This window comes from Pezoporus occidentalis, unplaced genomic scaffold (genome assembly GCF_034315485.1).
Source record: "Pezoporus occidentalis ecotype Australia unplaced genomic scaffold, CSIRO_AGI_Poc_V1 ctg8, whole genome shotgun sequence".
NCBI classification, from domain to species: Eukaryota; Metazoa; Chordata; class Aves; order Psittaciformes; family Psittacidae; genus Pezoporus; species Pezoporus occidentalis.
The window spans coordinates 13,334,872-13,359,421 of record NW_026916158.1 but is presented as its reverse complement, the minus strand read 5'-3'; the positions used below and the strand labels follow the sequence as shown (position 1 = coordinate 13,359,421).

At 38.3% G+C, this 24,550-nt stretch overlaps 1 protein-coding gene across 1 annotated transcript; it reads left to right on the top strand.

Annotated features, from left to right (window-relative positions):
- Nucleotides 1-3,597: 3,597 nt before the first annotated feature.
- Nucleotides 3,598-23,928, top strand: MCCC1 (methylcrotonyl-CoA carboxylase subunit 1). The gene is made up of 18 exons (XM_062603121.1): nucleotides 3,598-3,644; nucleotides 4,620-4,759; nucleotides 5,176-5,271; nucleotides 5,439-5,560; nucleotides 6,591-6,738; nucleotides 7,269-7,390; nucleotides 8,320-8,431; nucleotides 8,734-8,815; nucleotides 9,870-9,997; nucleotides 11,703-11,886; nucleotides 12,385-12,494; nucleotides 13,900-14,116; nucleotides 15,154-15,240; nucleotides 15,788-15,837; nucleotides 18,117-18,254; nucleotides 19,595-19,702; nucleotides 20,755-20,826; nucleotides 22,405-23,928. The coding sequence occupies exons 2-18, from the start codon at nucleotides 4,679-4,681 to the stop codon at nucleotides 22,522-22,524; spliced, it is 1,977 nt and encodes a 658-aa protein (XP_062459105.1). The 5' UTR covers nucleotides 3,598-3,644; nucleotides 4,620-4,678; the 3' UTR covers nucleotides 22,525-23,928.
- Nucleotides 23,929-24,550: the final 622 nt, after the last annotated feature.

Here is a 24,550-nt window from a genome sequence, read left to right as displayed (position 1 = left end):
CTATGCTAGTGGCTAGCATAGCCTAGCACTTAGCCTAGCCTATACTAACACCTAGCCTCGCCTAGCCTGCTTGCATTGTATTCAGCACAGGGCAGGATATGCTCCTCTGCCTAGCCTAGCATAATGTAGTATAGTCTAGCCTAGCCTAGCCTGCTTGCCCTGTGCTCCCCACAGGGTGGGATGTGCTCCTCCAAATAGCCTAGCCTCCCCTAGGCTAGCCTAGCCTGCTTTCCTTGTGTTCACCACAGGTCAGGACATGCTCCTTCTCCTTTTCGGTCCTGGCCTAGCCTGCCCTGGCCTGCTGTAGCGTAGCCTGGCCTACCTAAGGTCCTAGAATAGCCGAGTGCCTCACTAAGCCTAGCCTAGCCTAGCGCCTAGCTTATCCTAGCCTATCCTAGCCTAGCACCTACCCTAGCCTAGCATTGCCTGCCTAGCCTGCTTGCGTTGCATTCACCAGAGGGCAAGATATGCTCCTCCGCCTAGCCTGCTTGCCTTGTGTTCACCAGAGGGCAGGATATGCTCCTCCGCCTAGCCTAGCCTAGTCTAGCCTACCCTAGAATAGCCTAGGATAGCCTAGCACAGCCTAGCACCTAGCCTAGTGCCTAGCCTACCCCAGCCTTGCCTAGAGCCTTGCCTAGCCTACTGCCTAGCCTAGCCTAGCCTAGAGCCTAGCCTAGTGCCTAGCCTAGCCTTCTTGCATTGTGTTCAGCACAGGGCGGGACATGCTCCTCCCCCTAGCCTAGCGTAGTGTAGCATAGCCTAGCCTAGCCTGCTTGCCTTGTGTTCACCAGAGGGCAGGACATGCTCCTCCACCTAGCCTAGCCAAGCCTACCCTAGAATAGCCTAGCATAGGCTAGTGCCTAGCCTAGCCTGCTTGCATTGTGTTCAGCACAGAGCTGGATATGCTCCTCCGCCTAGCCTAGCGTAGCATAGCACAGCCTAGCCTAGCCTAGCCTGCTTGCCCTGTGTTCCCCAAATGGTGGGATGTGCTCCTACGAATAGGCTAGCTTAGCCTAGCCTAGCCTAGCAGAGCCTATCCTAGCTCAGCCGAGTTGATCCAAGCTGAATAGACCCTAGCCAAGCGGAGCTAATCCTAGCCTAGCCTAGCCAAGCCTACAGAACCTAGCCGAGCCAAGCCTAGTGCAGCTAAGCCTAGCCTAGTCTAGCCTAGCCTAGCAGAGCCTGCTTGCTTTGTGTTCACCACAGGGTGGGATGTGCTCCTCCTCCTTGCCTGGCCTGGCCTAGCCTACCAAGCCTGCCCTAGCCTGTCCTGGGCTAGCCTAGCTCCTAGAATAGCCTATCACCTAGTTTAGCTTAGCGTAGCCTAGCCTAGCGCCTTGCCTAGCCTAGCGCCTACCCTAGTCTAGCCTAGCCTAGTGCCTATCATAGCCTAGCCTAGCGCCTAGCCTAGCCGAGCCAAGCCTAGCAGAGCTGAGGTTAGCCTTGCCTAACCTAGCCTAGCCTAGCCCAGCCCAGCCTTGCCTAGCCCAGCCCAGCCTAGATCATCCTAGTCTAGCCCAGCTCAGCCCAGCCTACTCCAGCCCAGCCCAGCCCAGCCCAGCCTAGTCCAGGCCCAGCCCAGCCCAGCCCAGCCTAGTCCAGGCCAGCCCAGCCTAGCGTATCCTAGCCTTGCCCATCCTAGCCTAGCCAAGCCCAGCCTACCCCACCCCAGCCCAGCTCAGCCCAGCTCAGCCTAGTTTAGCCCAGCCCAGCCCGGCCTAGGCCAGCCCAGGCCAGTTTAGCCTAGCCCAGCCTACTCCAGCCCAGCCTATCCTGCTTGCTTTGTGCTCACCACGGGCTGGGATGTGTTCCTCCATTTAGAGGACACAGTTCTGTGCTGGGGATTCGGGCCTGGGCATAGGATCTTACAAGTTCTGAGGATCGCCGTGACCTTCCCAGCCACCCTCACGTTTCATGTTGTTGCTCCATTACCACTCTGGATGTCATTCCCGAGGGAACGCAGTCAGCTCTGAGCCCAGGCATCCACAAATAAAGCCAGGAGTCCTGCAGCCCGCATTTCACATTTATATGCATTCTACTTGATCTGCCGTTTTATTGCCCTGTTTCTCTGTGTCATGCAACCCCTGCAGCCCTCACTTGGTCTGCCCCCACCTGATAGCTCTTTCACACACCCCCTTCCCGGCTCGCTCGGGAGACAGCACACGACCCCTCGGCCCTTACTTCCTCCTCACATCCCACCTTCCTGCGCGCCTTCTCTGCCCGCTCCCCGCCCACCGGCTCCTCCTCGCCGGTCCCCGCCTCATCACGCCCCTGCCGCTCAGCCACTAGCGGCAGGCCTGGCGCGCACACCCCCGTCCCGCCGGCCTTCGCGCTTACTGACATGGCTCTGTTGCTGGCAGCGGGGCGGTGTAGTTGTTGCCTCTGGGCTCTGTGGCGTCTGTGAGTGCGGCGCGGGGGACGTGGTATACGGCGGGCAAGGCTTCTCTGGGGCGGTGGGCGCTTCATCTGCCCTTTACCCGGGGTGGCCTTCCTCGCTGGGGTGGCGCGGTCCGTGGAGCCTGTTAACGGGGACTGACGGGCAGGGGCAGGGACAGGGACAGGGACGGTCCCCGGGAGGGAGCCGGCGGTAGGTGCTGGGCCTGGCGCGCAGGGAGGCTTCAGAAAGCCGAGCCTGGGGCTGGGTTGTCGGAGGGAGGGAAGAAGAGGCTCTGCGCCGTGGGAAGAGCGAAGTAGCTGGGCCGCCGCCTGTCCCGCTGCTGGGCGGTGTGTGCGTACGTGGGATGCTGGTGCCCTGGGCTCCTCTGTGGATAGAAAGAGCAAAGAAATCACCCAGGCTTTCAAGCATAGTGTTAGTAGTTGATACAGGTTCCATGAAATTGTCTAGGGTGTTCGGGGTTTGAAAACTTTCTTTGCCAACCTTCCGCCAGCTGGAAGCCGGTGCCATAGGAATTGGTGACTCCGACGGCGGTTTATTAGAGGCATAGGAAATGCATAACTTCCTCTCTTGTTATTGGAATTGAGCCTTTGGTTATGTGGTGTCAAGGGCGTCTCTTGTCTTTTTGTCTAATACTGTTTAAGAATTGCTGGACCGGATCCAAGATTCCAAAGTTGATGTATGTGTGAAATGAAAACAGTTCTAGGAATTTACAGTTTCTCGCAGACACATAAGCTTTCACAATCTCATTTCTTTGGTATTAATTGGTTGAGGTTTAATTTTCAATTTCAGAACATAAATAGCTCTTCATAGCTCTTATTTCTTGTTATCTTTAACATTATTTATCTCTACAGCTTTTCTCTGTACAAACAACTATTTCCCATTAAGCTTTTTTAAGTTGTCGTTGTTCATGTCTTCTTGCCTGAATACTTCAAGTTGCTGTCTCTAATAAATACCACTATCCACTAAAAGAGACTTTGAATGCTGGTAGAAAAGCAAGGGAATAATTTGTTTTGTGTCTAAATGCAAGCACTTAAGGAGATATCTAGTGAAGTTTGCACAAGCCTTCCTTGAACTTGAGTGTGTTCTGTGTAAATAGTTGTATCATAATTCTGTTCTTCTCTTACCTGAAAATGAAAGTAGAGTGGTGGCCAGTTCTTCATACACTTTTCTAACACTTCTGTGTGTTTCTAATTTTACAGGCGATGGAACCAAGTACAAAGATTTGTGAGATGTGCCTCAACGATAGGTATGAAGTTGAACTTTTTAGCCAGTAGGTTTAACTGCTTGCGTAATGTGGGTGGTTTTACAATTAGATTTAGGCCATTAGTTGCTGAAAAACTATACACTTTAAAAATAAATATTAAATATTCGTATAGCTTTTGAAAACAGGAGTCTGTAGCTGATCTAACAGAAATATTCTTTAATGTGTAAACAACATTTTGACTAATTTTGTCTGCCATATTTAGGTATACTCAATGAAAAGTATTTATTTTTTGTGGTGTTTTCCTCCGAGTCCTTTTCTGATACAAATGTTGTAAAGTGTGAGAGAATTGGGTTTTTAAGTAAAATGGTACTTAAATAATATATGAAGGCAAGTAAGAAGTATATAGCAAGGTGATTTAAACTGACCCTGTTGTCAAGTTGTCTAAAAAGATATGTTTCAGAATTCAGAGGTATGTTTTGATTATATTAATTAGTTTTAAGCTATTTAGTTATGCCTGTGCATATTTCTGTACCATTGTAACTGTCATGAGACTTCATAAAAGCTAGTGAGTCAGTACTTAAAAAAAAAACCTAAAGAAAACCAACAAACAAGCCAACCCCCAAAGCCTTCCTGCCTTGTTATTAGTTTATGACTGTGACTGTGCTCATCAAAGAAATGTGAATTACTTCTGGGGGAGTGAGGAGCCAGTGAGGACAGGTGTTAATTGTTCCCTAGTTGGTCCAAAAAGTACACAATAAAAATATAAGCATCACCTTTTATGTTTCAGGATTTTAGTTTTAGAAAATATTTCTTAGTTCTAGAAAGAAAAAAAAAAAAGGAGAAAAGTTGAATTAAGCATACTTCTGCATAAGGACTCTGAGGATAAAATTTGAAGACTAGCATGGAAATGCTTTTTGGTGAAGCATGGTTTTTTTCATTATTGGAAGAAATGCATAAATGCTGTAAATGATTAAAAAGAAATCTGAATTTTAAGATGGTTTTATCCTTTTCAAACAGGAGGTCACAACATAAGGAAGATTCTTATCGCAAACCGAGGAGAAATTGCATGCAGAGTGATGCGAACAGCAAAGAAAATGGGTGTGAAGTCTGTAGCAGTTTATAGTGAAGCAGACAGAAATTCCATGCATGTAGCAATGGTGAAGTATATTCATTTTTGATTACTGTTCATTAACAACACTATTTCTCATTGATAAGTTCAATGTGCAGGTAGATTTATGTGCTAATGCAGTTGATTTTCACCTCTGTAGAGTGACTTCCAAGTTTTTCTTGAATCATTGAATATTTTGTGTAGTCTCTGTCTCAGCACTTGACAGCTTTACAGGAAGTGCATTAAGGTTTGGCTTTCTAATGCTGAAGTAGTCAGGAAGTTAAGACAATGGACTCTGGTTTTGGGAAAAAAGTCGAAACTGTTTCACCCAGTTGAGTATGAAGAGAGGCAGTGATGTAAACTGTTGCATGCTAGCAATCTGATAAACAATGTAATTGACTCAGAAATTCAGTTAAATTTACTTATTATTATTAAACAGCCTGTATTAAATTTTTTCTGTAACAGGCAGATGAAGCATATTGCATTGGTCCAGCACCCTCACAGCAGAGTTACTTGGCCTCAGAAAAAATAATGCAGGTGGCTAAGGCCTCAGCAGCTCAGGCAAGTAGATCATGACCTTAAATCTTCTGTCACTACCATGCTCTTTAGTTCTTTATTTTTGCCTGTGGTGCTTCCGTCTTGTGTTGTCTTAGTGAAACTCTGTGGAAGTTTCAGGGTTTTCTAAGGTAAACATATAAAAATAGGCTGGTAACATTATTTTGTTGTAGGCTATTCATCCAGGTTATGGTTTTCTGTCAGAAAGCACAGAGTTTGCAGAGCTGTGCAAGCGAGAAGGAATCATCTTCATAGGTCCACCTTCGTCTGCTATCAAGGATATGGGTATTAAGAGGTATCTATTTCTGCTTTTTACATGGCTATGCAGTTTACAGTTTGCCAAAGCTTATTTTGTTAAGGAATGACCAGCTGCTCCATAATTGTTTTATTCTGTCGGGTTTTGTTGTCTTTTGTGGCTTTCTTCAAAGGAATGAGCTCTAGGTTTATAGATGATCTATAAATCTGTAAGATCTATAGATTCATATAGACTTAGAAACAGTCAAGATTGTTCAGTAAGTAAAATTTTGGTAATTAAGTATGTAACTGATGCTAGTTTTCCAGAATTGGGGCATTGCAATGTTACATAGGTAAGGGTTCAGCAGTCAGATCAGATATTTGTATACGGGTCAAAAGAACAGTGGAAGGGAAACACCTATATCATGAGGGGTTAGTGTTGTTTATTTAAAATGGGGTGATAAGTTTTATTCATCACAGAGGATCTTATTCTTAGTTGCTTAAATCAAAGAAACGTTTCCAGGGTATGAAGTATAACTCAAGAATATGGAAATAAGGTGATTACTAACACATGAACTATGTAATACTAATTTTAGATAATTAATTTTTTATCACTTCCTAATGTGAGAGTAAATTAACTCTGTAACTTAACTAACTTTGCATGCATATTGGAAGCCAGAGCTGTTATGCTGAGGTGTTTTATGTCTGGTATGAATCCAGCCTGTGTCATAAAAAGAGTTTTGCTTTTGTACAACTTTAAATATAGCTTTGGCAGGATGCATTGTAATTTGAAAATGCTAGGTTTGGCCTATATGATGTGGCTCCAAAGATAAGAAAAAAGCATAAGCCTGAAGTTGACTATGCTTTTGTGTAGAGGGCTTGCAGGAATAAAAAGCAACCAAACAAACATTTGAAGCGTTTTATTAATTACAATCCAATTGTATGTAACCCACTTGTGTAAGTAGTCCTGTCGAGGTCAGTGGAACTACTTATGTGATGAGAATTAACACTGAAAACATAGACAGGTTTGGAGCTTAAAACAAGAAAAAAAAGGATATTATCATTCTAAACATGAAACTGTTCTGTCAAAGCACTTCCAAAGCTATAATGTCTGCAGCTGGCGTTCCTGTTGTTGAAGGGTATCATGGAGAAGATCAGTCAGAGGAGTGTCTAAAGGAACATGCCAAAAGAATAGGATATCCAGTAATGATTAAAGCTGTTCGTGGAGGTGGAGGAAAGGTAAAGAAACTAATCTGTTCATCACATGGTGTAAAGTTATCATGTCTCAGTGTCTGTAACAGAATATTCTAAAATAAATCTAAACCCAAAGAAAATAGAAAACTGCTTTTCCTTAAAATTTGTTATTAATACCCAGTCTAGCACTATGAAATCTCACTTCCTTTTGTTGTGTGGTGAGGCACAAGGTAAGAAGCTGGTATGAATTGGAAGAGTTTTGTTTATTTCAAGGGATCTCTGGTAATTCACATAAGCAGAAAAGTTATTTGATGGATTTATGTAAAATTAGATGACTTTAAATTGTTACTTTGATGGTTTCTGTGACTTTTTTTTTTTTTACTAACAGTTTTAAATGTTGCCTAAGAAGTGATTAGAAATACCATTTAAGAATTTGCCGTCAAGGCACCGTGTATAGCGAATTCCCTGTCTAAAGCTGATTTTACTCTGAAATTTCTTGCTCTTTATGTACAACAAGGATTTTTATTGTGTACCAGATTATTAGACATTTAGGTATGCTTTTTTCTGTATTTTAGGGCATGAGAATTGCTCACTCAGAAAAGGAGTTTCTGGACCAGCTAGAATCAGCTAGGAGAGAAGCAAAGAAGTCTTTCAATGATGATGCAATGCTGATTGAGAAATTTGTAGATAATCCAAGGTGAGAAATAGATGTTTTAGTATAAACACTGTGATATTTCTTCTCATGTTAAAAAAAATCAAAACAAAACAGCAAAGAAGTACCACACAGCTGCTTGTTCCCCCACTGTGGGATGGGGAGGAGAATCAGGAAAAGGTAAAACTCATGGGTTGAGCTAAGAACAGTTTAATAATTGAAATGAAACAAAGTAAAATATAATGATATATTTAATACTCGATAATAATTATATACTATAGATTATGTAATATATGTTATATGTTACTGTATATTATGCAATTTATATAATTTAATATATAATAATGCATTTTATATTATGAAAATAACAATGGTAATGACAGAGAGAGTGAGAGAGGAATAAAATCAAGAAACACAAGTGATATACAATAAAGTAGCTCACCACCAATGTCCAGTCTGTCCCTGAGCAGTGATTAGTGGCTCCCAGCCAACTCCCCCCAGTTTTTATACAGAGCATGATGATCCGTGGTGTGGAATATCCCTTTGGCAAAAGATTGAAAAGTCCTTGACTTAGGGTGAGCACTGCTGAGCAATAACTAAAACATCAGTGTATTATCGAGATTATTCTTATAGTACAGACAAAACACAGCACTATACCAGCTAGTAGGAAGAAAATGAACTCCATCCCAGCCAAAACCAGGATGCTTGTTTATCCTATGGTGTTTCGCAACAGTAGCTGGCATTTAGAATTCTGTTTCATTTAGGACACTGAGGAAGTCTAAACCAATTGAAATCCTGCATAATAGCAGCCACATTTCTATATTTTTTGGTCATCTGAAGACAGACACTTAAACCTATACAGTCCTAGTGAAGTATACAGGACTATATACAAGTTCAAAGTCTGTTGGGGTGAAGTCAGTCGCAGGATTGGGGCTTTACTGAAATTCACTGAAACATTTATTATTATGGAACAGGCATGTTGAAGTCCAAGTATTTGGTGACCAGCATGGCAACGCAGTGTACTTGTTTGAAAGAGACTGCAGTGTGCAAAGGAGACATCAGAAGATCATTGAAGAGGCACCAGGGGTGAGCAGAAAGTTCTTACAGTATCTACATATTTTTTAAATAATTGCTAACCCTCATGAAATTTATTTAGCAGGTAGTAATTTATTTCTAAATCTCAGTACCTGTTTTAATTTTGCTGCAGAAAATGTTCTAAATGAAAAAATTACTTTAGGAAAATGATTCTTGGGGGAAAAAATATGTAGATTTCATGGATAAGGATTTCACTACAGTTACTAAATATTGCAAAATGTTCATGCATAGTAGGTTTAGTATCACCAAGATTCACAATAATTTATAACGTTTTGTATTATCATTATTTACAGCCAGGAATTAATGCTGAGGTTCGAAAGAGACTTGGAGAAGCTGCTGTCAAAGCAGCTAAAGCAGTTAATTATGTGGGAGCAGGTAAGTCTGTAAAGGTATGGCTGCTCCAGAGGTATGCTTTTAACTTAGTAAGACTATAAGACTCAAGGCAAATAACATCTGTTTGTTTTGGAGTATGATACACATCCCCCAATTTTTTTATTTTTTTTTTTGAGGTTTAAGGAAGTAATCACATGGTTAAATTTGATGCAGTTACAAATTTAAATTTGCACACCTGGTCTGAGCTTAAGACTAACGACAGCTGAAGAATAGAAGGAAAAAATTTCAGAGCAGATAATTCAATCAGCTAGATTGTCTGATGAAAGAGAAATTATTTTTCCCTTGCTCTGATCAAACTTACTAACATTCATAATGCTCACTCTCCAACAACAAAGAAAAATACTTTATATTCAAACAGTAAAGCCTTTAAGAGAAAAATGGCTCACTGTCTGTGAACTTCACACTATTTCCCAAATAAAAAATAACCTGCTAAAATTATTTGTGAATTTTTCTCACTTATTTCCTTGGAATTTTATTTTATTTATAATTGCATGTCTTACACATAAACACAGTAAGTTAAAGAGTTTTGATGCACTTTTTACAGCTCGTAATGAAATGCATCTTTTATTGTAGAAGAGAATCATAGAACAGTTAGGGTTGGAAGGGACCATAAGATCATCTAGTTCCAGCCCTGCTGTCAGCCCTGCTGTCGTGGGCAGGGGCACCTTACCCTAGACCATGTCATCCAAGGCTCCATCCAACCTGGCCTTGAACACTGCCAGGGATGGAGCATTTATCACTGCTTTGGGCAACCTGTTCCAGTGCCTCACCACCCTCAGAATAAAGAACTTCTTCCTTGTGTCTAATCTGAACTTCCCCTGTTCAAGTTTGAACTGGTTAAGCACAGGATGTGCAAGGAAACAACACTTCTGTTTTCAAATTTCAATTGTGTGACCCTTTAAGATAACTTATATAGAATTTAATGAAACTCATGGTATCTGATTTTGAAATAATGGTCTTGTCCTGACATAAATTAGGTGTGTTAAGTATCCATTCTGAAGAAGTCTTGGTTTAAAGTACCCTTTTATTACTTCAGGAACAGTGGAATTTATTATGGACTCCCAACATAATTTTTACTTCATGGAGATGAATACCAGACTGCAAGTAGAGCACCCAGTTACAGAGATGATCACTGGAACAGACTTGGTTGAATGGCAGCTTAGGGTGAGTGTTAATTGATTTTCTATGTAGATTCCTCTTATCTGGTGAATAGTGCTCCTTGATATTGCCTGTGAGAAACCAGGTAAGTTTTCAGATCCACATCTCTTATTCAGCTAATAGGGTAGAGTTTCCTTTGCTCTAAAGGAACATCTTGTATTACTGTATTTGTAGAGCACTGTATAGATGCTCAGAATTCCAGCAAATTCTTCCAGTTGTGTAAATAAAAAGCATTTAAAAAAATTATATTTAAAGAGATTATAGAGAATGCAGGAAGTAGGAGGAAGTAGGGTCCTGATCTTTCCCTTGCCATGCTGATTTTTTTTGGAAACTCTAGTTGAAGTGTATCTCTGGCCCAAAAATTCTTGGATCAGGCTGTAGGAGAAAAAAAAATCTTAAGAAAAACATGTGTCTGATGTTATACCAGTATAGTCACATTCTAGAATAAATGTATAGTTGTGTGGACTGGAAGCAGGCTATTTCCTCACACACCCAATTTGCAGAGGGATTACTCATGCATTCAAATGATAACAGGAAGTTTTGGACCTTAGGGAACTGGAAATGAAAAACAATTTTTGTTAGATAAATCAAAAAGTGAGGACAGCAGCACCCATTGAGCTTAAGTAGGTGGCAGGGAGGTCTCTGTAACCAGACAGAAAACTAAAATGGCAAAAGCTTTTGCAAGAAAGAGGAACTTCTGGATTCCTGATGTGGAAATGGAAACTGAGCTTTGAGTGCTGAGTTGGAACAGGGATCAAACAATACTTGAAGAAAGAGGTAAGGTGGAAAGATACGGTGCTGTTGGCATGTGGCTTAATTAGTCAATAGACGAAAAATGTCTACCAGTGCTTGGAGAGATTATTTTTGTGAATCTGTATAGTACTACTTTTTCTTTGAAGACTAAGTTATATTCTGCTGTCTATGCTGAAATCCATAGTTTGGTGGCAGAAGGCAGGGTATGGAAAACCCCTGACACTTAAAAGATGAATTGTTGCTGTTTTTTCAATAAAAAAATTGTGTTTTCCCATGTGGATGAAAACTGTGTAGCTTCCTCGTAAAGTCTCCTCTGTGCTTAATTGCAGCAGACTTGTTGTTATTATTTTGTCCCTAAAAGCCGTGTTTTTTCAAACTGGTGTGTTGCTGGTGTTTGTTGGTATTCTTATATTTGTAATGTGAATTCCTTTGAGTAATAAAATGATGCTTCCTGCCCCATTAAAGGGTCTTAAATTGTTAGTAATCCCTTTAAAGAAACATTCCCTGAAATGTGCAGGTCTGACAGTATACAGAAAAATCAACAGTGTATGCTAGTAGTGCTGGCTGCCAGTAATCCATTTTATCATCTGCTCTTGGAGCAATTTTTCTCTAATAAAATATTGTCTTAGTTGACCAGGCTTTAACTTAAACATTTAATTATCTTTTGACATAACTAGTAGGAAAAAATTCCACTATTTTTCTGTCGTGTTTTGGATCTGTGAAATACTAGGAGGTCAAATTACACAATAACAATTCAAAATCCTTTGATTGGTGACCCCCAGGCAAAAGCAAGAAGTAACTTCAGAACTAACTTTTTATGATGTACCACTTTTTTCTCCTTGTGCATTTTGAATGTGTTTTCTATGCATTCATATTTAGAAGAAAGATACTTACTATTTAGTACACTGGCACTCCAGAATATTGATCCCACATTAAAGAAAAAATATATTGTTTTCAGGTAGCAGCAGGAGAGAAGATTCCCCTAATGCAGGAAGAGATTCTGCTCCGGGGCCATGCATTTGAAGCCAGAATATATGCTGAAGACCCTAAGAATAACTTTATGCCAGGGGCTGGGCCATTGCTGCACTTATCCACCCCACCACCAGATAGTTTCACCAGGATAGAAACTGGAGTCAGACAAGGTAAAACCAAGGCAGAAATGCTTTACATCAAAAGCTTTGCTTTGTCAGCATTTCCCTCTTTGGCCTAAATAAGTTTGTCTGTCAGGGTGTTGTTATAAAGACAAATCTCTACAGAATTATTCTTCCTTATCATTGACCATTTACTTTTGGCCAGTCACTGAATATTTTATTTACCTCTTTACTTACTTATCTGTATCCAAATTATTGTCCATTGGATCACGCTGATTGTATACTCATCACAATTTATCAATCCTTCATTCTGACTGCAACAGTGAAAACTGAATTTGAGTAATGTTACCTCTTGAAAAGTCTGTACTGAAGTTGTCCTTGGAACTGAAATGCCAGGTCACATCATTAAAGATTAATATTCTTTAAGGACACAGAAATGTGGCCATCAATTGTGTCAGAGTTTAATGCCATATGGTGTGCAGTACTATGCATTACCAACTTTCAGAAATACTTGGGTTAGTCTTACAGCATACTTTAAATATATTTTAGGTGATGAAGTTTCTGTTCATTATGATCCAATGATTGCAAAACTAGTTGTTTGGGCTGAGGACCGTCAAGCAGCACTGAGAAAGTTGCGATACAGTTTGCATCAATATAATGTAAGTAGAAGGAACCCAGTATGATTTCAGATATTGAACCAAATTTGTGAAGATATCAGGCAAACAAAATATGGATAAAATACTACAGTAAACCAAAAGTGGTTGCTAAGAGGGAGCCTGCTTTGCCACTAGCAGTTAAGATTTAGTATTTCCTTGGAGAAGCTGTATTTTTATCTAATTTGCAGTTGGTGGAGGGAGTAAAGATAACTGTGATGTCTGGTTTTAAGCATAAATTTCTCTTAAGTTTGCGGTATCTTGAGCTGGGTGATGCAGCTGGGACTTTATAGAAGAGTAAGGCTGAATAATAACACTTTCAATTGTGGTGTGACCTTTCTGAAACCTAAAGGAACTTGTAGGTAAAATGTGTATCAGATGATGTTTGCTTGTAACTTCTAAGTTATAAAAACCCGTAAGATTTAAATGACACATGTGGTAAAGAAATACGGAGAATTTTTAATGCTGTTAGTTCTTTTTAAGAAGTGGTCCCTTTTTCCCCTATAAAAACTACAGGTGTGTATCTCTTTTCAAAAGAGGAATTCGGGAGGTTTGACTTGAGGTGAGACTGAATATTATTTGTGCAGAATTAATTCATACTTTTAAATGAAAAACAAACATGGTTGAGGTACTGAAAATGTTTTAGCTAAAACATTACTGCAAATGAAGAGATGGGGGGGGAATCTATTGGGTCTTTTGTGGGTTTCCCCTCCCCTGAATTTTCTTAGTAGTTCTGTCAATAAATATTACAGCACAATACACCTACAAGTTTCACTGATTTCTCTAAAATATTTCTAATTTCATGTTGGTTGGATGGTAATTTTGCAGTACAGGAAATAAGTAGTATCTAGTAAAAGTCACTGTTCCCATTTCTTACTCTTTAAAGATCAAATAAGGAATATTTGAAACTATTTTAACTTATTTTTAGTAAGAAGCACTTTTCATACTAATAATCTTATTTTAAATACTCAGAGCATGATTTTCTGAAGCAGTAGGGTGGGATTTTGGTGGGTTTTCTGTAGTTTTTGTGTTGTGTTTTTTTTGTTTTTTTTTTTTTTGCTGGGGGGTGTTCCTTCTCTGAATAACCTCCCATTATCATTGCTAGAAAACTTTCTTTGACTTTACAATGGATGAAGGTAGCATTTTAAAAATAGTGCTTTTGAAAAAGTATTCATATTGGGTTTTTTGTTGTGTTTTTTTTTTAATTTTCGTTTTTCTTTTTAAAAGCAATGTTTTCATTGGTAATAAAACAGACCAGTTGAATTCATTACATTTTATTGACAGACTTTGTATTTTGCTAGTGCTATCTGAAGAAAGATCAATCTTTTATCTACTCGTAAGTTAACTAGAAATCTATATACTCATTCATAACTTCAGTTCAATTTGGCAATATGTTTCTTTTTCTTTACAGATTGTAGGATTAAGCACTAATATTGACTTTTTACTGAGTCTGTCAGGACACCCACAGTTTGAGGCTGGAAATGTGCACACTAATTTCATTCCTCAACACCATCATGAACTATTTCCAACCAAAAAGGCAACCCCACATGAAGTTATGTGTCAGGCAGCTCTAGGACTCATACTGAAAGAGAAAATGCTAACTGAAGCTTTTAGAGATCAGTCAGATGGTAAGGATCATTCTTTTGTTTTATTTTACCTGTGACTGGATGAGACAATGCTGTGAGCTCATGTGCAATATTTAATTTGTGTGCTCCTTACTTTGTGCTGCTCAAAATTCTGCACTCTGGCATCTGTCAGATATTTACCCAGACAGCAAACTATAACTCTTGTTAAGGGACAGGTATTGAATATTTCAGCACTGTACTGTACAGACTCCTTCTGACAGCACTTCAGATAGGCACTATCTGAAAGACCTTGGTATGCATAATTAGTGTCACTGTGTACTCTTTGTTCTTTACAAGCATAAACAGTGAGTATCTGTCACTGTTATTCTTACAGTTGGCCCAAGGTCTTCAGAGATAAAATTGACCTTGCTAGAACTGGGAGAGGCAATAGGGTTTAATTGAATGAACTGGACATTCTTGAGTTCTGACGCTGTTAATGGCTATACCAGTTGGGCATGTGATTGCTGTTAAAAAAGACTTCATATAAATCTAAGACATGCTGCCAACACCCTTGTTAATTTTCTTCTCCACTTTAACTATCCTGGAAACATGGGAGAGTGGGATTGGAAAGATTCACATGCACTGTTGCTTTAAGAGATGATGAACGAATCGAACAATATCTGATAGCTGTATATCTGATCCATCCTCAAAAACACCTCCATCTTCCCAGGCAATTTGCTGCCATGTTTGACTGCTCTTACAGTTGGAACCTTCACCTAAAGGTTAATCTGAACCAGCTGTGTTGCAGTTGAATTCCCATGTTGCTTTCCTGTTCAAGGATCTCTTCATGGAGAACAGTCAATGTCTTTCTTAGTAAGTGCTGTTAGTGTCATGTTTTCTGTAGGTTACACAGCATCAGTTTATTCACTGTTGAAGCTTTAGTGAGGGACTGTTACTATTACAGTGGTTCCTCAATCTTTAATGTGCAATATAAATATGTAAGTAAGATGGTAGAAATAGTAGGACAGTGATTTTTTTTTTTGTTGTGTAAATTGCTAAAGTACAATTGAAGTAAAATATGTATGTATTTTGTGTTTTAGATAAATTCTCACCGTTTGCATCCAGCACTGGTAGGAGACTAAATATATGTCATACTAGAAAGCTGTCTCTGCTGGATGGGGAAAACAGTAAGTTAATAAAATGTGTGGAGGGAGAGGAGGTACTTGATGGATAGAATTATTTCAACTGGTGCTTGAGAATTCAGGCTGACCAACAGCAAATAGAAGCAGTATGAGTTTTAAGCAGTTTCAGCTGGGAATTCACAGAACTTAATGCTTAATCTACTTGAGGAAATTTCTTGAGGAAATGCAAACCAAATTAAAACAACACAACCAATGTTTATCACTTAAAGGAATAAGGATGAGGTTAACTTTTTTTTTTACTTCATTTTGTATGAAAGTGCTCAGCATTTTCTCCCATCAAAACCTGCTTTCTGTCCAGGTAACTTAATACAGATTTCAGAGCATGACTTCAGGTGTTCATCTTTGAAAAACAAATTGTCTAGAATTCAGTGTGTACGAAGCTAATCTGAAAATACTTGTTCTTAGTATTGGTAGGTCTCTCTTTTTATCAAGAAAGATGCACTAAATATTGTGTATACGTTGTTATTCTCTAGATCCTATAATTAAATCTACTCACATGCACCTTTTTTTTTTTTTTCTTTTAATTGAACAGCTGTGGAAGTAGCTGTAACTTACAATCAAGAAGGGTCATACAACATGCAGGTACAAGGCCATATTTTATTTTTTTGTTTCCCAGATATTTCCTTAGGTAAAAGAAGAAAGTTTCTTGTAAAATTCTCTTGGTATTAACCATTACCGAAGTTCCTTGGTAATTACTGATACAGGACTCTGTTCTTGGTTTGCTTGCAGCTGGTGTTGCAGTTGTATTATTTTGGCCTGAAATTATCTTTGCTAGATGCAGGATTGGCATGGAAGAGGTACTAAAATACTTCTGAAAATAAGGCTAAGAAAAGCATTTGGTTTTCCAGTGTTTAAAGATCAGGCTTTGTTTTCCTCTTCCTTAAATTTGTCTTTCTAAAACATTGAGACGTTTAAATCTGCATTTAAAAAGGTTGGTTTGTTTTTTTTATTCCATGGGACTACTGCTTTATTCTGTGCATGAAATGGATCTCCTGAGGGATAAATAAAAGCTTTCTAGAGCATTACCTGTAAGATTTTTTTTTTTATTTTGAAGATGGAAATTGAAAAGTAATTACCAAACAAGATTAAGAATGAGACTAGTAAATCTGGTTACATGATTGAATGATGCCACATAGAATTGGCTTCTTTCTCTATGTTATTAGAGATCCTATAGGATACCACTTAAGATGCTTTAAACATAGATACTTGTGTATGTGCATGTATGATAGTCTCCAATTGTGTGGCTTATGGGGGCTGTGTTTTTGCTGAGTGTGGAATACCCTTCTTGCATCACCTGGAGGTAAATGGGTTTTCTCTTATATTTGGCACCCAGAATGAGTGTATGCTTAAGAATGCAGTCTCTCTGTAGATCAGCTTCTTGTTTCCAATATTCAGAAAAGGGGAATTAAGAGAATAAGGCAGTATTTATGAACTGCTTAGACTATATAGAGAAAAGCATATGAGAAAAATAGTGAGAAAATTATTGTGCTTTCATGTGTATAACCCCATGTCAGGTAACTCCAATGCTTATTTCTACTGATATGAGATAACCCACATCCATCAAGTAATACCCACATGATTTTGAGTGTTACAGATTACATACATAATGCAGGAGAGCTTTTACACATTACATAAGTAATGTCAGTGAAAAGTAAAAAGAGGGCTGGAAGTGAAATGAAGCGAGGCCTTTCGGGGAGGGGAAGGGCAAGGGCAACAGCTCAGAATGTAGACCCGCAGGGAAGAAAGGAGAATGGGTGTTGAGATGGAAATGGAGAAAAGCTGGAGACAAGGGATGGAGAAACAGAATTGGGAGCTGATAATGAGGAGGACAGTGCCTTTGGAGGGCTATAAAACCTTCCTGGAGACCAAGCAACTAGAGCAGGTTGCTGGGCTATGGAACTGACAAGCCCTCACAGTGCTGACCAGGGTGTTGCCCCGATTTGCACCCCTGCTCAGGATGCTGATCAAGAAATTTATTTTTTTTTCCTCAGGGATCAATATGAGATGAACAGTATCCTTTTGATGCATGTTAAAGTCTCCGTTCAGTGGAAAAGTAGTGTGGGACTATATAAATGAAGACTGAATTTTATCTCAACTTGTAACATCCTGAAAGATCAGCAAGTCTCTTGATTCTTTGCTCAGTGATGTTAGAAATAAAAATATCAGTTAAATGTAATGCACTTAAGTTCATATTCTTACTGTCTTTGTATTCTGAAGTTGTTGCAGAGGTGCAATTTCCATTGATGTAGATGAAAAGGTTTCCTACAAATAAATAGCCTTTCCATTTGGTATTTCTTTTGCAGTTTTGGTTTCTAATTGACGCTGTTTCCATTACTGCTCTCCACTACTCCTTTTGTAGGCTTGCTGAATATGTTGTAGTTTCTGTATCATAAGCTTCCAAGACTGAGGAACTTGCTCATCTTTTGGAAAGCATTGTGTAATCTTACTATGTCAGCTGAATAGTATGGATTTTTCAACTTGATAGAAGTCAATATGCTAGAGTAAATTAAAAATATTGCTAAACAAAACACTTTGATTTTTGCTGTTGTTTTTCCTGAGAGGTAGTATACCTTTGTGTTTTGAATGCTATTCATATTTGAACTATTGCATAGTTTATGATAAAAAAATGTCATGGGAGAGCATGTTAGCTGATCTTCAGAGCTGATTGCATTGGTTATGGAATACAGACTGTTAACAGAAAAATAAAGGATATGTAAGATAATTCCGGAATTTGGAAAAAAATCAAATCTTTAAAATCTATGAAGAATCGCATGTTACGAGTGTATACTACAAATACTAGCTTTTGGTTTATTGTTCATGAAGGGTTAGCTTTTGTCCTTATAAAAGTATTTTACTTCCAGATTCAAGATGAAACTTTCTTGATTTCTGGAGAGATCTTCAATGAAGATGATTCAGTTTACTTGAGGTCTTCAGTAAATGGAACAGTGTGTAAGTCCAAATTGGTCATTTTGGACAACACAATTTATCTCTTCTTTCCGGTAAAGTTCCTTTCTTTATTATTCAAGTATAAAATTTCAGAGCTTTATCCATGTAAATGAACAATATAAACTGCAAGAGAATGTGAAAGAGAATCATAACTTCAAGTTCGTATGTTGGCCCATAATGTTTTGATACGTATTGTGCTTATAGCTATAGTTAGAAGTTAGCTGTTATGGTCAGTGAGTAAAAAAATCAATGACATTTAGAAAGATAAAATGTAATTAGTTGCATGAGAATTACAAGTAATGGTTTGGGAGGGGAAAGCACAATATCAAAATGTTTAAGTTTCTAAGTTTGTTAGATTTATGAACAGTAGCAGTTACTTTAAATGGATAATTATTTGGATGTGCTTGTAACTGATACTTCGGTTACATTTCTAAAATGATAATAAAAAAAGTATATTGGTCTGAGGAAGGGTAACTTCAGCTAATATTAAAAAATTTGAATTATGAGTTACCATAGCCTTATTTGTATTGCATGAATAATGACATTTGAAAGAAGAGGTGCCCCAATTTGCATTTTCAGGCTTGTAATTTTTTATTTTTAGTTAAAAAGCTGACAGGCCCTTAATGTATCTCAATACAAATGTAATTTAAATATGTAAATTATTATGTATTAATTTCAGTAATTAACCTCTAGCTCTGAGACTTCCAGCAGACTGCATGGAGAACTTCGCTACTCCACTGATGAGAACGAAATAATTCATGCTGGAATGGCAAAGCTCAGTTTTCCCATAGTATCAGAGTGGAGTCTAGGATGGGGGCATCTAGAAGAAATCACAGGAGTTTTAGGGTATGGGTAGGATGTGTGGGAGAATGAGTCATTGGGAAACTCTGGGTAGCAAGTCTGAGAGGAACTGGGGAATTCTGAATAATGGTGAGAATTTCTCAGTAAACTCGGCACTGAATCCACTTCATTGTAAATTGTGATAATGCATTGCAACGCATTGATAATGCATGGCAATGAAGATGCCAATGTCTGTCTTTCTTGCATCAACCTGCCTTTGCACATTTTCTAAAACCTTCTGTGCTGTTGCTGCATGAATAGGGAAGGTGTGGCTTTGGTACATAGCTCCACGTGGAACCTCTTTTTCCCAGGGGTAGTTCCTTCCTTACCGATCCTTGGCAGCTGCCACCATGGCTTTTGAGGACTTGGATACTGGTGAGGTAGTAAGCATACCAACAGTGCTTTTGCTGCTCTGACCCCACACCTCTTCCACCCTGAACAGTTGACTCATTTCCCTGAAGCTGGATCTGTTCTTTCACTGTATGTTAGCATATTGCACTAGTAGTATTATTTTATGTTGTTAACTCATATGTCATTGATTTTATTTCTGTAGGAAGGTAGTGTTCAGATTGGCCTTCCTGTACCCAAGTACTTATCTGCCGTGACTTCAGTGGGAATGCAAAGTGGTGCTGTAGCACCCATGACAGGCACAGTTGAAAAGGTAATTTTAATAATATGGGTAGGACATGAATTCTCCAATATATGTACAAGTTTACTCTTCCAGAAATGGTGTTTGCTTCTGTACTGCCAGGAAAGAAAGAATCGGGATCAGAAATGTCAGTGCTATGTAACTTCTTCCAATTGGAAAATGCCCTGTTTACTCTGAGTTTTCAGTAGCCACCCAAGAGTTTTTCAGTCTTCTAGTTGTTTTTTTTTTTCTAGAGCTCTGGAAAATCTGAATATTTAACTTCCCCTACTGCTTAAATTATTTCTTCTTCATCTCAATTTCTTTTTAAGGCAAAGTTCCCTGAAATGTTACAGGTTTTGTTCAGTTACAGTGTTGCAGTGTGATCCATTATATCTAACCAAAAGAGTGAGATGCTAGATGTACTTGCAAAAAAGAGAACTAGAAATGCCTTTTTTGCTAATCTATGTGTTTTGCTGCTTCTGTTTATGTTTTTGTTTCTTTAGCATAGGAAGTCTTGTGTATTTCTCTGTACATTGACAAAGTTTCAACAGAAAAAAAACATTTCCAGGAGAGTTTAGCAGTTAAAAGAATTCTGCTAGTGATAAAAAGGCATAAACAACAAAAAGACATGAACCCTTTCAGAGGGTGGAGTACAGTGAACATGGGTCTCTTACATATAAATCAGTTACTGCAGAAAAACTAGGTGGATCCTGCAATCTTCTGTATGGATTTTCTTTTCAAGACTTTAGGGACTCCAGGAAAAGGTTCTGCACTTTCTCCCTCAAAATAGACGCTCATAAACCCAAAAAGGGTGGAATGTACATTGTCTTATTTAGTGTTTTTTCTTTGACACATAAATTGCTTCCTGGTCATCCTGTTGGCTGTTACTGAACCTATATCTATAGCTTCTGACTTCCCTTGAGTATTATCTAGAGAACTTCGATACCCAACATAACAGTAATAAAGATATGAGGCTGTTTTGCAAAACCAGGGTCACTCAGTAGACTGTGCTAGGCAAAGTCAGCTGCTGATGTTTAATGGTACAGATATGCATGATTTCTTCTCAATTTTCTCTGGAACTATAGGTGTTTGTGAAAGCAGGGGATAAGGTTCAGACTGGAGACCCTCTGATGGTTATGATAGCTATGAAAATGGAGGTAGGTGAGATGTAAAAGGTTCTAATTACTGAGAAAATAAAATTCTGGTCATAATTTAGTCATTTTTGGTAGCGTTATTGAAGTATGGTGCAGTAGCTTGCAGATGTCGGTATCACTTCATGTGCTGTAAAGCAAGCATTGTCTGACTAGATTTTAGAGGATTATATTTGCTGTTATTAACAAATGATGATTATATAATCCATGGTACTCTGCAGATGTTTTGATGTTCATTTGGTTAGCTTTCTCAGTCCTTCTCTCCCCTTCCCTCCTTTCACTTCCCTTGCAGAAAATTGTCTGGGTGAATCTCTTGCTCACTGTTTGTGTGATATAAGCAAATGTAATGTCTGCAGCTACTTTATACAGAAATTTAGCTAAAAGTGACCTTGTAAATACGCATAGGACTTTTTTTTTAATAATATTTTTATTGTTGTTTACATAAAGTTTTACCAAGAGTAGGCTAAAGATCCTTTGTAATTGTCCATGTGACATTCAGTGAACTAGCATTTTGGCCACTGTATATTGTCACATTGCTTGACTCTGGCTCAGATTGTTTGAACTGTAGTTTTTGCGCCCTGTACTGGTTTGGTTAAGCTATTAGTTTATTTTAAATTTCAGTTTGTGATAGCAGAATTAATGTTGTTGAGAAAAATTGCCTTTCCCTTACCATGTCCTTTTATAAATGACACTAAAATGGCATGAAATGTAACTGTGCACTAAAAAAAAATTACACCTGAAATTATTTGCAATTGGATGCTAAATTTTTGTGCCTCTCCAGATGATACCATAGACAGACATTATCTGAGTTGCCTTTTTTTTTAATGGTATTGAAATAAAAGATGTTAAATTGAATAAACAGTTACTTAAATTAATACTTGCTTAGATGTGAGGATTTAATATCTAATATTTAATATTTGATATTAGACTTAATATCTATTATTTAATATTTGATATTAGACTAACCCTATGTAGAGAACTACCAAGAAACAAAACTTCAGTGGAAAACTAACCTGATACCAATCCCCAAATTGGTCTATTTGTTATTGTATGTAAACATACTATTTCATTACTGTCACTAGTAGTTGTATTTGTATTTCATCTGGATTTAGCCAAATATCTGTTCAGTTAAGAGCCTTCCTGGCCAGCAAACAAAAATATCTTTAGTAATCTGTAGATACCACTTAAGGGAACAAATCTGCCATATCATTAACATTTTGGATTAAAACTGAATTACCTCTGCTTGGCATTTATTATAATAACAAAAAATGCTACAGAAGTAAATAACATTCAGCTGTTCATGCTTCAAAATACAACAACATATAGTATTTTAATCTTCAGTATCAATATCAAAATAAATATTGATGAGAAAATAAAACTTGAAAAAGGACTAGGATAACCTTTTTAAAAAAAAAAAAACAAACAACCCAACCAAACAACAACAACAACAATTTAAAATAAATATACATGTCAGATGAAGTAATTGTGTTCTGCTTTAATTGCACCAAAGAGTAATATTAGCATTTGCTGGGGGGTGAGGTGCAAAGTACTCCGTTTGTTCACTACTGATCTGTTTCTATGCAGCATACCATAAGGGCTCCGAAGGCAGGAGTGGTAAAAAAGGTTAATTTCCAAGAAGGTGCCCAGGCCAACAGACATGCTCCGTTAGTTGAATTCATGGATGAAGAGGCAGAAACAAAATGAAGTTCAAGGAAGCTGCATTTTATTTTTTCTACTTTGCTGATTTTCTTTCAGGAGGAGATTTCTTCATATTTTGAGCAAACTGTTTTGCGTAGTAGATTGGGGAATTGGTTTCCTCAGCACTTCCTGCATAATTTGACAGTAAATTATGGTGACTTTACTGAAACTTGGATACACTGTACTGTAATCGTATAAATAACTTGTGGACCTATGTGATTGTTGTTCAGTGTTTATGTTTGTCTGTGAAAAGGCATTACACTGGAAGATGTGGAACTCATACGGTATGGGAGAGGTTAGTTAGGACTGTAAGTTGCACACAGCAGGGGTCTTCTGCCTGTTTTTTCATTCACAGCTGCTTTTTTTTTTGCCTGAGAAGTGACAGCATTGATTTCAAGAAAATCTGAAAGGTGACAATTTTTTTATGAATCCGTTTCTCTAGAAAAATTCCTGTTTGTGCCTTACATTTTTGCCTGAATAGGGAATTTGGGATTGTTCCTTAGCCCAGGATCTCTCTTAAGTTTTCGGTGCATCTTTTTTCCTATTTACCTCAATGAGTAGTGAAAATTTTCATTTCAAAAATATACCTTGAAATATCTGATACAAAGCATTTTTCAAGTACATATTAGCATTTGCAGCAGTAATCAGTTGAACATTTGCTTTCTAAAAAATCACTTTATCTTCAAACATAAAGTAGCATAGAAAAATGGTAATCTTATTTTAATACTTAAAGGGTACTTAAGGTGCCAAAATACTGACTTCAAAATCCTTATTACTTTTCCCATATTGTTTATATTTTAGTATATTACTTAGTATATTTTGTATCTGCAGTGTTGCAACAGGGAAAACTAGTAGGTTGTTGGTAGGATATGCAAAGAAAATATTTCTCAGACACAGTATTCTGATCATTTCCTATAAATGTAACTTCTTTTGAAAAGCACCTAAGAGGAAAAGGGAAAGAAAAAGTGTTTTAATTGTTGCAAAATATTTTCACATTTTTAGTTAAGTTCTGCTTGTCATATGGACTTTTGATATACTAATTTAAGACAATAGTATAATTGATACTGCAGAAAGGAATGCCCACAGATGCTACAGTGATCCCAAACTTGTAGTTACATCTGTGCAAATGGATCCTTATACTTAACATGAAATCTCATTTTTTAATCAATATATGTCGTAGGCGATTCTCTGATCTGATGCTGTAACTGTGTAGTCTTGCCTGCAATGCAGACAAAAATTGTAAAACTAATGTCTCTGGATGGTCTACATGTTAAAAGCATACTGTAATACTTTTCAGTTTTCGTTGTAATCCAATGGCGATCTGACAAAAAAATGAGTGATCATCATGTAGAATATTGCCATAGTGATTTTTTTATTTACTGCCAAATAAAAATTAAGCCTAACTTTGAATTTAGGTTTGTTTTCATTTTTCTTCATTTTGTTCTTTCCTTGGTTGCTTATGTTTATGCATGAGAGGGTTTTAAGGAACTGTTTGTGAGATATCATATGATGATAGATAGACCAGAATCTGCAGATCACATTTAGGCGGCAGTAATCCAGATAGTTGTAATGGGTTTCACTGCAAGGAAGTTTAGTGACTTGTTTTATCTAAAAATGGAATCTACATATAGAAATGTGAACTCGGTCCTGAAGAGATGCTGCAGCTTGGCATTTATTTTTTTAATTTCTACATGTCACTGCTGTGTTTCTAGACTTGCTTTGCTACACTGAATCTGTAGCAAAACATTAAAACCCACAGCATGATGTTCTCTGTCAGGAAGCTTTCGCTGCTTCCTTCAGCCAGCCAGCGAAACAAGAATGTGACAAAAGGTCCTCCCTTACAAATGGAGACAAATAATTTTGCCAGTTTTAATTTTCCTTCACTTCTGAAAATTAGCAGGGTTTCTTTTGGGTGTGTTTTTTTTTGTTTGTTTGTTGGGGGGGGGTGTTGTCGTCCCGTCCCATCCCCCCCCCCCGTAAGCTTTTGCTGAGATTGATTTTTCAACCAGTGAAGGCTTTGTTTATTTCAGCA